This window comes from Wyeomyia smithii, chromosome 1, assembly GCF_029784165.1.
Source record: "Wyeomyia smithii strain HCP4-BCI-WySm-NY-G18 chromosome 1, ASM2978416v1, whole genome shotgun sequence".
NCBI lineage: Eukaryota > Metazoa > Arthropoda > Insecta > Diptera > Culicidae > Wyeomyia > Wyeomyia smithii.
In genome coordinates this window covers 134,294,217-134,310,336 of record NC_073694.1, presented here as the reverse complement: position 1 = coordinate 134,310,336, position 16,120 = coordinate 134,294,217, and the positions used below count along the sequence as shown (strand labels likewise).

Below are 16,120 nucleotides of genomic sequence, written 5' to 3'. Positions count from 1 at the left end.
AATTCAAAATTAAATTGAAAAATTGCGTGAAAAAGTCTATAAAATTGGATATAAACTCAAATAACTTAACATGTTTTATTGAAATTAGAACAAACCTGTATATATTTTGAAAGCTCTATTTGTCCTCTTTTTAAAACTGCTTTAATATTGAAAATCGGTTCACAAATGACTGAGTTAAAAAAATTTATATTCGCTGAGGTCCAAAAACCGTATTTTGACCATAACTTCAGATTTTGAAGGTGTTTGGAAAATTTCTAGTATGAGCGAATGTTACACTCAACAAGACCTACAACCTACACTAGGTCACTTCAGAAGTTCTTGCCTTTTTTTTCATTTGTAGCACAGTGTTATTTGTTTATTTGCCTTGAAAAAAGCATTTTGCGGTACAAAATCGGTTACTGATTACAACTTTGGAGCTGCCCTAACATTGGGGGAATTAAGAAACACGGACAACATGCACTGTGGAAGCTATTTTACAGTCAATAAATTCGACGAGTGCGACAGATTTAAATTGCTAGGATGCAACACAGAATGCTTGCTTGCGTTGACAAAAATTATTAACTTTCAATGACTTGTTCATTTGCCTTGAAAAAGGCATTCTGATTTCCAACATTGGATTTCCCGATGGCAATCTTCATGTTGCCCCAACACGGGGGGAATAATGGCTGTCTGGCGACACACGCTGAGAAAAACCGCGCTGCTCCTGAGACGTGGTGACCAACCACAGGGCTAGTGCTGCTGCTAAGGAAGGACGACTGCTGTTGTCGCTGTCTAGAACTATTATGAGCGGCTCCAGCTGAAACAGGCTCTTATATAGGTCAAATAGCATGTTTTCAAATGCAAGGTATATGATCCTGTCGACCGTGCTTGGGAAGCAAGCATAAAACGACCAATCAGAGGTCGAATTTTTCGTTTTGACAAGGCTTGACTATTTTAAATAGTACAATAGTTTGAATAATAAAATTACAATTATCTTATTTTGGGAAGAATCTTAGAAGATTTTCCAGTCTATTGCTGCAAGAACGAAGGAAATCCATCGAATACTAACCGATTTATTAGCATTTGAAATTGGACATATTTTTCACTTTTTTCGGTTTTAGATTTTCATTTCACATCCCTATGTAGCCGAACTTACTGAGAGAAGTATTCTACTTCAAAAAATCTCTTGAAATCTATTACAAATGGCCCTTCAAGTTGGCATTCCTTTGAATAGAAAAAGGTTGGATTTCCACAGGATAAAATAGCACCAATGAGAAAATTTTCAGAACAGTTTTGGCGTGCTTTATTGTACATAATAAACGATGCCACTGCTTTATGCAAGATAGCCACTGCAGCCAAAGCACGTTCCATATGTTCAAAATGTGGCCTTTTGTAAATCTGCTCGATCAGCATCGTGCAAACCGTTAAGTTTGCTCTGAAAATACCTTTTAAAAAGGCAAATTTGTTGAACTTCGCTTATTGAACTATTGGTATTGGTGACAGTCGCTAGCAAATACCGACAGCTTTAGCGCAACTTGTTTCTTCGGTAAACAGTGACAGTCAGCAGCGGCAATGATATTCGTGCTCAACCAAACGGAACGTCACATTTTCGCTACCGTGAATGAATGCATCGCAAATGCATCTGAGAATGGCAAAAAAATTATGCCTGGTAAACAGACACGGCAGAGCGGCGGAACATTAGTGCAAGTTCAGTTATATTCGATATGAGGGGCCAACTGCGTCCGCCGTGTCACATTGTATTTTTATGATTGCTAGAGCACGATGAAGCTTTAAACTCTTTTTCTCCATCGTGTGTATTTGTGGTCGAAGGTTTTAATGTATTATTCAAATTAATAATTTAATTTAATTAAATCAAATTTAATTTATAATATTAAATAATATATCATAAAATAAATATGTTTGCAATGTATAGTGAATTGATATTTTGTAGCTATTGAAATTTCAACGCAACCCGACATGTAGACCTGTTTAAGTTATAATTTTGTGGGTCCTGATGTTCCACACATGGGACGACATGCGGAAAAGATACGGACATGGGGAATTAGCTAAAAAAGGGATATGATATCGAATTTCCTAAATATTGAAAATAATTTCTCGCATAGTTTTTAACATTTCTTGCTAAGGCGGCATCCATCAATTACGTAACTCTCATAGGGGGAGAGGAGTATCCTTGAGCCTCACGATTTGTTACATAGGGGAGAGGGGAGGTATGATCAGCGTTACGTAACCAAAAATCTCTTGAGAGGCTCTCCAAAAACGAGCATTTTTATTAAGCAAATTCTTCTACGGCGTTACGTAATTTTTATGAGGGAGTTACTTTCTCTTACATTGTGTTACGTAATTGATGGATGTCGCCTAACGCAATCCTAACTTTGAAAATATTTGAGGAGGAGGAGAAGTAATTTTATTTAAAACAATTGAATGTAAACGTACATGGCTGGGGTGAACTATTTTTCCATCAATTCTGGGTCCAATGGAGTATTCTAAGGGCCTTTTACTGTGAAAGTTATTTTTCAGTTGCACAGAGATCGATCATGTTAATAGAATGTTTTGAGATCATTTTTTTGTAGAAAATGTTTTCTATATCATATAACTAGTGAGAAATATTTACCTAAAATTAAAAAAGCAAATCTGCTATCGTATAACTCGACCCTTTTGTTTATCCGACACAGACTGCAGCCAGCTTGTATTGGTTACTATCCTATTGACACTAACAGTTTCTCAGGACTTGGCCTTTCGTTTATCAGCTGCAGAATTTTGATTTTTAGATTTAGATTCAGAGAAGATAATAGCACAAATTTCGAAAATGATATTGTGGTTTTCGTCATTGTTTAAACTTTTGATACGAAATTGACCAACCTGCAAAATTGGTTTTGACAGCTACGCGACATTACAAACAGTGTGTGGAATCTATCATGAAAACTTTAATCAAATGCACTACTGTTTCTAGCATAGTTTTCCTTCACAATTCGAACATTCGTAAGTAGCTATTACTTGAAAAAATAAATTCGTTTTTTCAATATTCAAGACATAGGGGACATTCTTGCGATAGTTGAAAAGTAGCGGGGAGCTGATTCAACGGTGTACAGTGTGTGACCCTTTATGTTCCCTCACGAAATTCAAAAAACGACACCCAAAATCGCTGCCGCTACTCGCTTAGCAAACATATATTCCGAATCATGTCCTTGTTCCAGTATTTTAGTTTCGGGTTTTTAACTGAAGCAGTGAGCGCCTCAGCTAGTCCACAAAATGAAGGTATCACTCTTCGGGATTTACGGAATATTTTTGTTTATTGCTCGTGCAAAAATTGGTTGTGCAACATCGGATGCAGTGATGCCAAATCTTGTTAAATGCGCCTATGACTTTTAGGAGAAAAATCCAAAATTTCATAATTATTATTTCCTCAAAAGTTGCGATTAATTAGAAAAGCTTCCACGAGCTTCCGAAGCCACGACAGCGAGTTGTAAAAGTAAAATTCGTATCTGCAGAATCAATATCAAGTGTGAGACGAATGCAGTTAAATGCAATTCAGTTTGCGAAAAGAGACCTTTGATGGACCAGACCTTCTTCAATCGATTGCAGGGTGACGAGTGAAAAAACCCAAAAGGAAGGATACAACTGTCAAAACATGGGGCAAGCTCGTTTCTGGATATTGGTTCATCGTGAAATAGTTTTCGAAGAATTTCAACTCTTTTTTGTTCCATAGTTCCTTTTAATCCTCCCGAAGGCTAAATTGAATGCAGCGAATGTTTGCTTGGAAAACACCAAAGATCCGGTGAGGATCCGAAGCTTCCGAAGCCACGACGGCGAGTTGTAAAAGTGAAATTGGTATCTGCAGAATCAATACCAAGTATGAAACGAATGCAGTTAAATGCATTCAGTGTCCCTGCTCGAAGTCAACGAAATTAAAATCACTTGAGTCTAAGTTGGGAAAAATTTTTCAATATGAACGTTAGAAACTTAAAATCTCTAGACAAGAACGTACCGTAAACTGGGGTGACTTTGATCACTGTACCTCTTTTTTGAAAATGTGATAAAAAAGCGCTCGTAGTGCTTGGGATTTGTCGTAATCCTCACTGATTGTGTGGATATATGTTCGAATTGCTACTATTCATGCATTTCCTGCTATTTAAAGAGTGTTTTTCATGCTAAAATATTAATTGAAATTAAAGTGTATTTTTGGCGATTTTTGTTGCATGAAAACAATCGGTTCAAGCAGATTCGAAACAACAAGTTGCAATACGTAAAGTTTTTTTATTTTATTCCCAGATAAGTTCTTAAGATGAACAAATATTATAACAATACATTTTATTGTTATTTTTGCAAGTTTTTCCTCGAAGGCAATGTTGAGTCCCAATATCCTCACAGCGTATTACATATTTCTTCTTAACAAAAACCCAAGACGTGAAGTAACATGCAAATTTGGACATTTTCAGAAGTCATATTTCTCGTGGACTAGTTTTTGATGGTTTTAGACCACCTTCTCTCTCAGTGAATAATCATTCATATATATTCTGAAAATTTTGTATGAATCATGGACATTCGCCATTATAAACTGTTCACGTAGAATGTGAATGGCCCCCAAATTGCTTTCCATATTTATAAACTCGTTTAAGCCGTTTAAGGCTGTTCAATTTAGTGAAAGTAGCAAAGTGTTACTCCAAATTCATCAAAACAATGAAGTGATCAAAGTCACCCCGGAATGATGATTGGTGTAAAATTTTTAGAGCATATTTAAAAACAGCAAAATTGTTGCTTAGCTTTTGAAGTAGTGACTGAATCTTTTTCAATGCATGCCAGTACTTATTTTAATAATATCAAAGAATATTGTTTTCAGTATATTCTGAAAATATTTGAGATACAATCAAAAAAGTGATCAAAGTCACCCCAGTTTACGGTACCTAAAATACGAGTATTAATACTGTCAGGATATTGACAATTTTTCATGTGTAAGCAATAAAATTGCTTATTTAGTCACACAAGCTCAATTCATACCATTTCAATCGAATGAAATGACAAAAATGTAAACCACACTGTGTACTGTCATCTGCCATCATTAGCATCGCTACTATTCGCTGTAGATGGACCACCTTTGATAAACAATCAGCCTGTTAAATCTCCCCTTATATTATGAAAATCACTTGCGACCATCATCGGTTAACCGCTTTATCGTGCCGACAAGGCAGTTTATTATCTCAGTAGCACTCGATCGAAGTTTTATTGTTTCCTTTTTCAACCAGCACAGCGTTTCCTTATTTCGGTTTTTTCTTTTCTGTTCCGGCTCATGCCTGACGATAATGATGGGATGATCGTCCTAACACATAATTTAATCTTGGCAATGATATTAACATCCCGAGGAATAACAGCGTCAACATAAAGGACTTGCTACCAAGTAGGAGGGGGTTGGGTCGAATCGCTACATTTCCTCCGCCAACTGCTGCAGGCTGCGGCGAAGCTGTTTATCGTGTGATTTCGACCGCAGTGTATGTAACAGACAAGGGTAATCGGAAACCATCCGTTGCGAAAAGGGGACTTTGCTGCACAAAAAAGTAACATGAGGGTTCCGTGGACGTTGTTTATGGAGGAAGCGCCAGTGCCAAAGTGATAAAAATAATATTATTTCAATACAATAATTCGGTAGGATGTTTTTCAACACCCGTGTTTTCATGGCTAAATGCGCGAAGCTTCCCCGAGGCGCTTTTCACACTAGGTGGGTTTCCTACAGCTTCGCGAGAGGGCTCTGATTGGTATTGTTTATATACAACAGCTTGCCGAGTGTTTGAAACGACCCTGTGGCGGAGAGCTAACATAACCAATTTGTTAAGATAATAATCCGATGAATTTCAGTTTGCAAAAAGAGACCTTTGATGGACCAGACCTTCTTCAATCGATTGCAGGGTGACGAGTGAGAAAACCCAAAAGGAAGGATACAACTGTCAAAACATGGGCAAGCTCGTTTCTGGATATCGGTTCATCATGAAATAGTTTTCGAAGAATTTCAACTCTTTTTTGTTCCATAGTTCCGTTCAATCCTCCCGAAGGCCTGGCTAAATTGAATGCGGCGAATGTTTGCTCGGAAAACACCAAAGATCCGTTGAGGATTGAGAAGCACAGCAAAAAAATCTCGTAATCAAAACAATACCCCGAGATATTTTATTCATATATTCACACACATATAATCATCCTCACGTTCGTCCGCTTTGCCCATCATCATCGGTACACGTTGTCGACGACGGTTGATGGACAATTGTTTATCTTTCAAAATCAGAAAACAGAAATAATACTGAACCGAAGGTTGAGGCTAAAGCTCGATGCACATACCTATTTAGGTATCGGAGACTCATGTCAGACGGTGGATGGAGTAAAGCTTGAAATAATAAGATAAATGCAGCACCACACAAAGGAATTTCTCATTCACCGAGATCCATAGTAAAAACAGCAAAGTCAGGTTCCGTGCATAGACTTCAAACTGCAAGATGATTATTCAATGAATTGTAATAAGAAATTTTGATTCGGGCGAGAACATATAATAAGTAGACACCAACCAGGTGGTAATGTTTTGAGTTAGTACTAGATGATTTGAATTTGTTCGTTGCGAGGATTGTATTTCTCGTGTTGTAGCAGAGTCGGGAAAGCTGCCGACAATATCAATAATGGGCTTGTATCAATAAGATCGTTAGAATTTATTTAATTTTGTTATTGTCTCTGTTGCGCGAAGAAGTCTACTGTTCGAAAATTACGCCAGATGAGAACTTGAATAAAAAAATACTAAAAACAGAAGGTAATATTTTTGACATTTATTAGTAGAAGATTTGCTAGGAGGAAATACCGGGTTTGGAATACCGGGTTTTGCTTTCTGCTAAAAAGAAAAAAGTTTAAACTTTCGAGCAGTTCTAACCGTCGTAATCAATTAATTAACGTAACAAAGCAACATGGCGACGGTATTAGTCTTCTGAGTCGGTGGAAGCCAACTTTGTGATTGTTCGCATCCATATTTATTGAAATTTGAATTTCAGATTGAAATTTGGGCCAATTGCAAGAACAAAAACATTAATTAGGATTCAAACTTTTACGTATACATGTTATATTTTCTACATATTCTTGGGGAACTCAAATGAGGAAGTTTATATGAGAAGAGATTTTTAGTGCAATGATCGATTGAGATAATATTGTTCGTGCATCAATGAAAATTTTTTAAGTTGTTGCTATTTAATTCGCATTTTTAAGAAAGCTCCAACCCAGTCTCAAGATATTTAACTGTCAACACCAAACTCGGAACTGAAACTCAAATCACCTACGAACGAAGTAAAATTTAGTGGTAGCTATTTCGCTGTTCAATTAAAATAATTCAAATATTTATATCTAAGAAAACGTTTCTTTTGATTGGATTGGAACAAATAGGTAAATATCGTTATATTACACAGTTACCAGGAAGTTTTTGTTTATTGCTCACTGAGAAAAGGTCATAGTTTCACTTCGAAAGTGAGCAAATAATTAATCATAATAACTGATAAACTAATATGATTTGAAATTTAAATTCAAATTTAAACACTTAAAATTATTATATTACTAGTTAATTTATTACGGTAATGACACAATAAAAGGTTTCGTGTTCGTTGAGAATTTAACAAACTAATCTATAATAAACCTAGCGCATTTCACTTCAACTAATCGACTCAACATTTTGGTTGTTGGCAGTTCAATAAAAAAATAAAATTTAATCAGAGCGAGGTGGTGGTTCAAAAACTGAGAGAAATCTTCGGTTTTATTCAAAAACTGTGTATACTAACAATTTGGATGGTTTCTGGCGAAGAAAAGAAGAAATATCATTTAGTGTATCCACTACAACTGTTACTTGAAAAGTGAACTTGAACGGAAAATATCAAAGTCAAGGTTAGATATCGATTTCTGAAAATAATATTGAAGTCATGCCTTATACGATCCGTTTATTAAACCCAAGATTCTGTTGAGTACTTCTTACTCATTGTACTTATCTTGTTCCTTTACGGAAACTGCAAAATATACTAATGCACGCTAACAATTGCAAATCTTCCGAATGTAATCAGAATATATATACATCGATCAGTGAACATGCTGTTTTTCATGTTGCTTTCAATTTATATGCGCAAAGAAAGCAATTCAGCATAGAGCTCTAACAATATTTGTACGCCTGAAAAAGTTGTTTACCATTGACGGAGGTATAGGGGGTAACAGGATTAGGTATTGAATCCTTACAGAGTTAGTCGGATATAGCAGTAAGAAAATGTATTTTGAATATTCGTACTAAAAACAGCAGCGTTGTCGTGTATCGACAAACAAGAAAAAAGTGCCGTGGAGCATTCCTCGACCCCTTTTAATATTGGCATAAATCCGCTGCCACTCCTATGCCCCACCAGTCGCTGCTCAGAGCGAATTTTCAGCGAATCATTCACAATCTCTTGCGTTTGCTAAAGTGCTCTAAATTTGTTTACTCTGGCAGACATTCCCGGTGTTCATTGAACAAAAAATTGAAATCCCACCAGTACATCGATGGGTTATGGTTTTCCGTTCGACCTAATTGGGATGCTTGTACTCGAGAAAAATAAAATGGAACCACGACATGAAATTGACGAACGAGCACCAGTATTTCACCAATTTACAGATCACTAAACAGCAAAAGGATGAAAATATAGACATGAATTCCCTGCGGATTACATATTTCAAAGGCCCACGTTATGAAGTTGAAAAAGATAATGAATATATTGGTACCTTTCAAAACAGTCAAATGGGCTGAATCGTATTGAATTGCGTTTTCGTGAAAGCTTTTTTTTTGGTCAACGGATATGCGCCGAAATAGAGAAAAAAATGCGCAGAATATCGATATCTGACGTCCAGTAGCAATAACCTGCTCTTTGAAAACTAGAAACAGAAGGCAAACCCTCATCACAATTCACAAGTATGTATCAACAAATCGGAGCAGCCTTCTCTTATACTGTCGAAGCAACGATTTTTATTACAAATGCCTAGGAGTTACGAGGTTAGGTATCCTGAACGTATCTATCACCCAGTCACAGTAAAACTATACCGATTTGATGGGATTTACCGAACGAATGAGGCTAATATACAATTTCTTCAATAAAGGAGTGTAAAGAGAAAAAAGTATCCGATTACCATATAAGTATGCAGGAATGCTATTAGGAAGTCAAATTGACGTTCCAAGCAAATACAGATCCTGGAGAATGTGTATATTGTGCGAAAGCCAAAGCTTTTAGGAAAAGGGATATTCGAAACGGTGCCCAAACTTGGTAAACTATAAAGAAAGACTGGAAGTCGTTTCGCAGAAGAGTGCGTTGGCTGTAACAAAATACTTTTTTTGTGGGATTGTTGTAAAGATTTGAATTGGCCACAAAGCTTCGTGTGGTATAGAACAAAACAGAATGAAATCGGAGAACGTGTGAATAGTTGTGTAAACACACATAATTGAGCCACTTAGAAGGTGGTAGAAAATGATCCTTAGCTGTATTTCCACGGGGAACATTCTTATAAGTTACATTACATTCATGACACCAGAAAATTAGCTTTTACACCGAATACTTTGACAAATCGCATTCGATGGTAAACATAAATGAATTTTAATTTACTATATTTCCGTACCAAATTCGTGATACAAGCATTGTGTCACTAGTGTCACCATAGACCATCGCAGCGAATCTTTTTAACCTCACTTTTTTGACAGTTAGTGGTAATTTATAATTGTTATTAGTAGACTACCTCACACACAACTTTTAATTGGTGTTTCAGTCACAATTGAAATGACCTGCTAATATCGAGAACAAAACTGCATCGCCCGGAGGTAAACAAAGGTACCACTATCTTTCAAACTCAGATGCGTGACGTCATTGTTCGATATTCTATGTATTGAAGCCTGTACCATATGTTCGATTCTTGTTTGAATCATTTGCGTAGTTTTTTAAGCTTACGAAAGTGTTATTTAAGGGGTATCTACCAAAAAAATTTTTTCTTGTCATTTTTTTATTGGCTTAAATCATGCTAAAACTATCCTAGAATCAAAATCTACATCGCTCAAGTACTGATCTAAACTCAAAATTCGTTTAAATCTATTTTTACCGAACAACTTTCATGCTCCAGAAAACATTTATTTTGGCGATGCACGTTTTGCCTTTCTCCTAGAAAGGTATAGCAATCACTTGCAAAACCGAAAGTATAAAAGTGCTCCAAAGGGCCGAATGGCATATATCACTCGACTCAGCTCGACGAGCTGAGCATTTTTTGTATGTGTATATGTGTGAGTATGTGTTTGTGTGTGTATGTGCAGATTTTTATTCTCACTCACTTTTCTGGCTGGACCTAATTTCATGAAATCAGTGTCAAATGGAAGGTCTAGTTGCCCCAGTAGATCCTATTGATTTGTTTTGCAATCGGACTATTACTTTCCTTGCTATGTTTAAAAATGTGAAATCCAGCTATGAAAAGGAACATATTCCAAAGACTACTTAAACTCACTCACTTTTCTCAGAAATGGTTGACCCGATTTCCACAAAATTAGTGTCAAATGAAAAGTCTAGCTGCCTCATAACACCCTATTGAATTTTGCTGTAATCGAACTGTAACTTCGTCTGTATTGTACCGAAATGTGAAAATCACGAAACTTCATTATCTCAGAAACTACACAACCGATTTGATCAATATTATTATCAGGTGAGCGGGCTAGTTAATGGTTAACTGATGAATTATGATTGTATACGTGGTTTTAAAGATTGGCTGCCCTATACGTTCCCATTTTATTTGATTATAATCGAACTTAAGCAACCGTTATGTATTAAATTGTTGATAAAACAACGAAAGTCTATTATCTCAAAGATTACATGCCTTATTTAAACATTACTAGTGTCATACGAACGAGTCTTCTCTCAAACTTACAAGTAACAAACTTCATAACAATTTGATATGTGGCTTAAAAGTTATGGAAAGAAAAGAAATTAAAAAACTATTTAAAACTATACATGCTTTGATCGATATATGTGGCCTCAACATAATTTAAATATGGTATCGTACTATTTGAACGTTCCCGGTATCGCTTGAGAAAAACTGTTCGAAATTAAGAGTAATTTCTCTTATTTCGCTATTTCTTAAGCACTAACATAACGTCAAATTTCATATTTTATACTTCAATTACAACATCAATATTTTAGAACCCATAAGAGTAAAAATACATTTATTGGATTGAAGCGTTCATGTGAAGCTATTTTTACAAATAAAAATTTGAATGAGAAAGGCTGGGTCTGACCGCTAGGTGGATTAATTTAGGTTTTGTTTTTAATTTCGAGGCTTTGTAAAATAGTAGAAGTTACCTATGATCGATATCGTGTTTCAAATTTGTAGTATAGAGGTCGCTGCATCAAGTTTCGACCGTTACAGCGTCTCTACAGCACGTGTTCACTAACAATTTCCATTTGTTTAGTCGTTCAGCCGTTCTCGTTATGTACGTTCTTTGTTTGAGTTTTTTGTTACTTTTTAACTGTAAGTTATACTCAAAAGTACTTAAATATGAGTGACAAGTTTGAGTTTTGCGTGGGATCGGACGCCAACTGCGTCAAAGTCACTGAGCGTCGCATGTCTGATACCGCGAAAGAGGGTAGGCGCAGCCTTAGATCAGATAAAAAAAGAAGAAGAGGAAGATAAAGCCCAGAAAGAACAACTTTACGGCACAGAGGTAGCTGACTGAAGGCTAAAATATTATTAGGGGCTTTACTGTTGCGATTCTTAAGATTTATAGCAATTTGAAGCTTTTAACGTGTTTTTCTCAAAACTGTAGCTTCTTCATTAGATTATCTAGTTAAGTACACACGATTTTAGCGATTGATTAACAGCAACTAAAGTTATAAACAATCAAAGTCGATTTTTTTTGTCGAAACAGAATTTTTTTTTTCAAACCGTTGCCATTTTGCGAAGAAAAATTCTAAAAATATAATCATGTGTACTTCACTAGCGAAACTTATGTAGATAATGAAAAAAATTTTGTTTTGGTTATAGGTGGAGTTGGGCACGACTTCTACTGCTTGCCGAGGAACAACTTTTAAAAAAAGCAGTTCACGGCAATCGCTGCACAGCTGCCATTTTGTAACAGAAATAACAATAAAAATATTTTTCTATTCTGCAAGAGTTGCTCAATCCAATGATATATTACTTATATACCATACACCTCAAATGTCCTGTAAAAAATTTCATGAAAAAAGCCTTGTTTTTTGAGCATTTGGTAGATATTACCCCTTAAGTTTTGATTTGGATTCATTTCGCTTTTTTTGTTTATTTTATTACCAGAAAATATTGGTATTTATTTTACAAACCCAATTATGGAATGTTTTTATGGCTGCTTGTTTCATGTAATGACACTGACAAGTAATCGAAGCCGATTTTGTGAAATTTGCTGGAATTTAATAAACAACATTTTCAAGAATCACGACTTTGATCTTATGGAATCTGAAAAGCTTTAACGCCTGATTGACGTTGCTGCGAGATTGTGATGGAATGGAATATTTGTTTATGTTGATGATGTTGATGGTGACACGCATAGATTTCAAGTTAAACTTTACCAGCAGCTTTGAAATCTAAGTGAGAATCTGAGTCTGCAAGGAATCTCATACATATCTTCATCCAAATTTGAAATGCGATGAGCCAAGCGAAGACAAAACCAATCGATTTTCGATAAGTTTTGGATTGTTTGGGGTCCCGAATAAAACAAAAAAAACTCGGTTCTGGCTTTGTGTTATCAAGTTAAATTTTTTTTTTCATAGAACGACGCTCCACTCTACGTGTATATATACACGTAAGTTTGGTTTCATCTTGCGAAAAGCTTGAAATGACATTATTTCACATGGTTTAAAACCAATGCTATTTTTTGTGAATTTAGTTTGAAAATTTTATTCTAAAAAAGTAATACATATTTTAGTGTATATATTCTTCAAACCAAGCTTTTGAATACAATTTTTCAAAGATTTCGCTTGCAAAGCTTTTGAAATTTCACCTTCAAAGCATTAGAAATACATTTTTTCAAAGGTTTTTACCTGCTAGAATAACACTCGAGTCAGAATGGTCTGAATACCTGTGGAAAAGTTCATAAGGTTCAAAAAAGTTCGTTTCAGATTTTAGCACTTTCAGAACGATTTCAGTTAGAATAGTTCATTTACAGTGAACTGAACAGAGAAACGTTTATTTCAAATACTCAGCCAAAATAAATTTAAAGTAAATATGCATGTTTTTCTGCAAAAGCGCAGAAATGTTTCGAATAAATTATAAATTTCAAAATATGTAGATTAAAAAAATATAATTTAAAAAAACTTAATAAAAATACACTAAGGTCGCTTTTTACCTGTTTTTCACGGGGGTTTTTTTACGCGGATACCGGAATTCACGCGGTTTTTTTTACGCGGACTCCGGAATTTACGCGTTTTTTTTTACGCGGATTCCGGAATTTACGCGGTTTTTTTACGCGGATTCCGGAATTTACGCGGTATTTTTTTTTGCCCGGATTTCGGTTTCCCTTCACTCGGAATGCAAAATTAACGATGGTTTTTTTACGCCGATTCCGGAATTTACGCGGTTTTTTTACGCGGCACGTATCCCCCGCGTAAAAAGCGACTTTAGTGTATATAAAAACCATTGTATAAGGATGGTGTTTTACGGTGCAATTTTGATTGAGAGCACGTGATGATAAGATATGTGATAAAATGGAATGTTGCATGTTGCCGTGTATAGGGTAAAAGGGTGCAGCACGCCCTCCTCCCCATCTTTGGGGGTATAACGAGCCAGCCCATTTATGCAGAAATACGCAATGGGGCGTTTTATACCTATTCCTAGTATTCTATTCAATTTCACAGTCAACCTTGAGAGTTGAAAAATAGGCTTTTGTAATATTAGCAATGTGATGTGTTCCTTTGGTTTTTAATAATGAATCGAAGAAAATTTGATAAAAATGAGTACTAGTGATTCAAGTCAAGCTGTTTGTATAGGTTTCGTGATACATAATTGTACTGATCTTGTGTACCCAAAAAACCTGTTGTCAACGACTCTTGACTCGTAAAATTGTCATAAACGGCCGGGTTTGAGTTTGATTTCATGGTTGAGCTTTCCTGTACTCACTTGCGAATCGTGGATCACTGGCAGTGGAACCGTACCAGCCGGCGGCCGAATTTCGCATGTCGGTATAGTGTCCGGCTAATCCAAGGTTGTCCGTTGGACCGCAATAGCTTTGCACACCTGGACTGTGATATAGCGGTCCCATCGCGTACGGGTTGGCCATACTGCTGGCTGCTGCTGCTGCTGCTGATGCTGAATTGGAACCGAGGGCACTTGGAGAGTTGACGCTGCTTCCGCCGCTGGAAATGGATTTATGCGTTAGTAGATTCCACAGGCTCAGACAGATCAAGTGAGAACAAGCAAGATAGAACGAGAAGATGCAAATAATATGAATGAGAAACGTCTGAAGGATAATCGTTTCAATCAAGTTGCGGATTCATGCTAACCTATAAGGAGATGGTGGGTTAGCACTTAGTTCCAGTTTGCGATATTCTTCGATAGGACTTAAAATGTCGGTGACGCTGAATGGCGTCGAATGGCTGTGTAGTGAATTATGTTGAAGGTTCTGTAGGTGCTGTAAGCTGGTTAAATGATGATGATGGTGGTTCCCTTTCGGTGATAAGCTCATAACCAGGTCAACACCATTTAAATCGGGTAACAGTCCATGCTCTTGTTCTGAATCTTCTGGATACACTCCAGATACACTGGATAGTGTGGTGGACATGTACCGAGCGTAAATTTTGAAAATTGGAGTACGCTGGCAATCACCAACGAGCTTTAGTAATTATTGAACGATAATAAATACACTATGTTTCGGATGATACTGATTAATCACTGGCCCGGCATGTCACAGAGCTTCATTCGTTTTCGGAAGTCATTTGTTTTAGCTTTTACATGGAGTCACTGACACTTCACTGAAGGATCGACCTTGACTTGGTAATCCTTGAAACTAGGCCAACCGACCAGACACCGACAGAGAGTGTATTTCAGGAAGTATAAAATAAGCAAGCACTGACCATGAGTGCTCTTACTCTTTGCAAAAGTATCAATCAAGAATGCTTTCGTGACGATCAATGGACAAATACATCAGGCACTGCACACTTATTCCATAGAGTTACGATAATTCAGCACTTGAACTTAAGTCTTCCACTCGAGGTAGTCCCCCGCGCTTGTGACGACCGGATCGCACTTTGACTTGGCAATTGCAATCTAGTGGCAATAATAACAATAAATAACCGATTGATGAATGATAATGGACCACTTTGGGGGCACCGCACTACGACACGCGCGCTAGACACTAAACACAGGACCAATTCGAATCACAGCGTTTCACGGCAATTCAAAAACCCGTCGAGAACAGTACAGAACACGCTTCACTCTGAAGCTGCCTCTGGAAGTTAGGTCGTAACAACACACTCCGTCACGCTGTGAAAGAGTGCGAAGATACTCCACTCGACACGGATCCGTCAAATGTATTAAGAGGTCTACAATATACTGACGAGTATGCTTTTTACCATTGCATCTGATAGCTCTCTAAAAACTCGTGTACTTGAAAGGAAGTGATGAAATACACAAGCTACTGCTGCTCACTCCCTTGTGTTGCGTGATTTTCCTGCTCTAGCAGTCGTTCATTGGCCTTAGCGAGACAGAGCACACAAAGTCACCAAACTGCTACGACCGACGGATGATTTATGATCATGCACAAATACATTTTAGCTTGGTTTACTACCAAACTCAGCTGTTCAATTGTACTCTTTTCGCCGTTCATTGAGCAATCACTCTCCGTTTCATTCCCTCCAATGCATTTTGATTCTGACTGTGGCATCCATTGCGCGCGTGCACTCACACGTTCCTTAGCTAGGCCACACCTCCACTCACAGCAATAGCTGTCTCGTTTCATTCATCGTTATTATGCTCACTTTGTCGATCTCATCGAAAGCGAAGGGTTCTCTCTCTTGAATACTTGAAGCGCTCTCGCTTTTTATTCTCTCCACTCTTATTAACCATCCGATTGGTTTTCGAGTGCCCTTATCAAGACACTCGA

General features: G+C 36.9%; 1 protein-coding gene across 1 annotated transcript in view; it reads right to left on the bottom strand.

The window, feature by feature from the left end:
• Window positions 1–15,691, bottom strand: part of LOC129723805 (homeobox protein Nkx-2.4) — a 79,309-nt gene extending 63,618 nt beyond the window's left edge. The window contains exons 1-2 of the mRNA XM_055678250.1: window positions 14,523–15,691; window positions 14,140–14,375 (exon numbers count right to left, since the gene is read on the bottom strand). Of these exons, the coding sequence (XP_055534225.1) occupies window positions 14,140–14,375; window positions 14,523–14,800 (514 nt within the window). The 5' untranslated portion in view covers window positions 14,801–15,691. The remainder of the gene's footprint in view (window positions 1–14,139; window positions 14,376–14,522) is intronic.
• Between the last annotated feature and the right edge of the window lie 429 nt (window positions 15,692–16,120).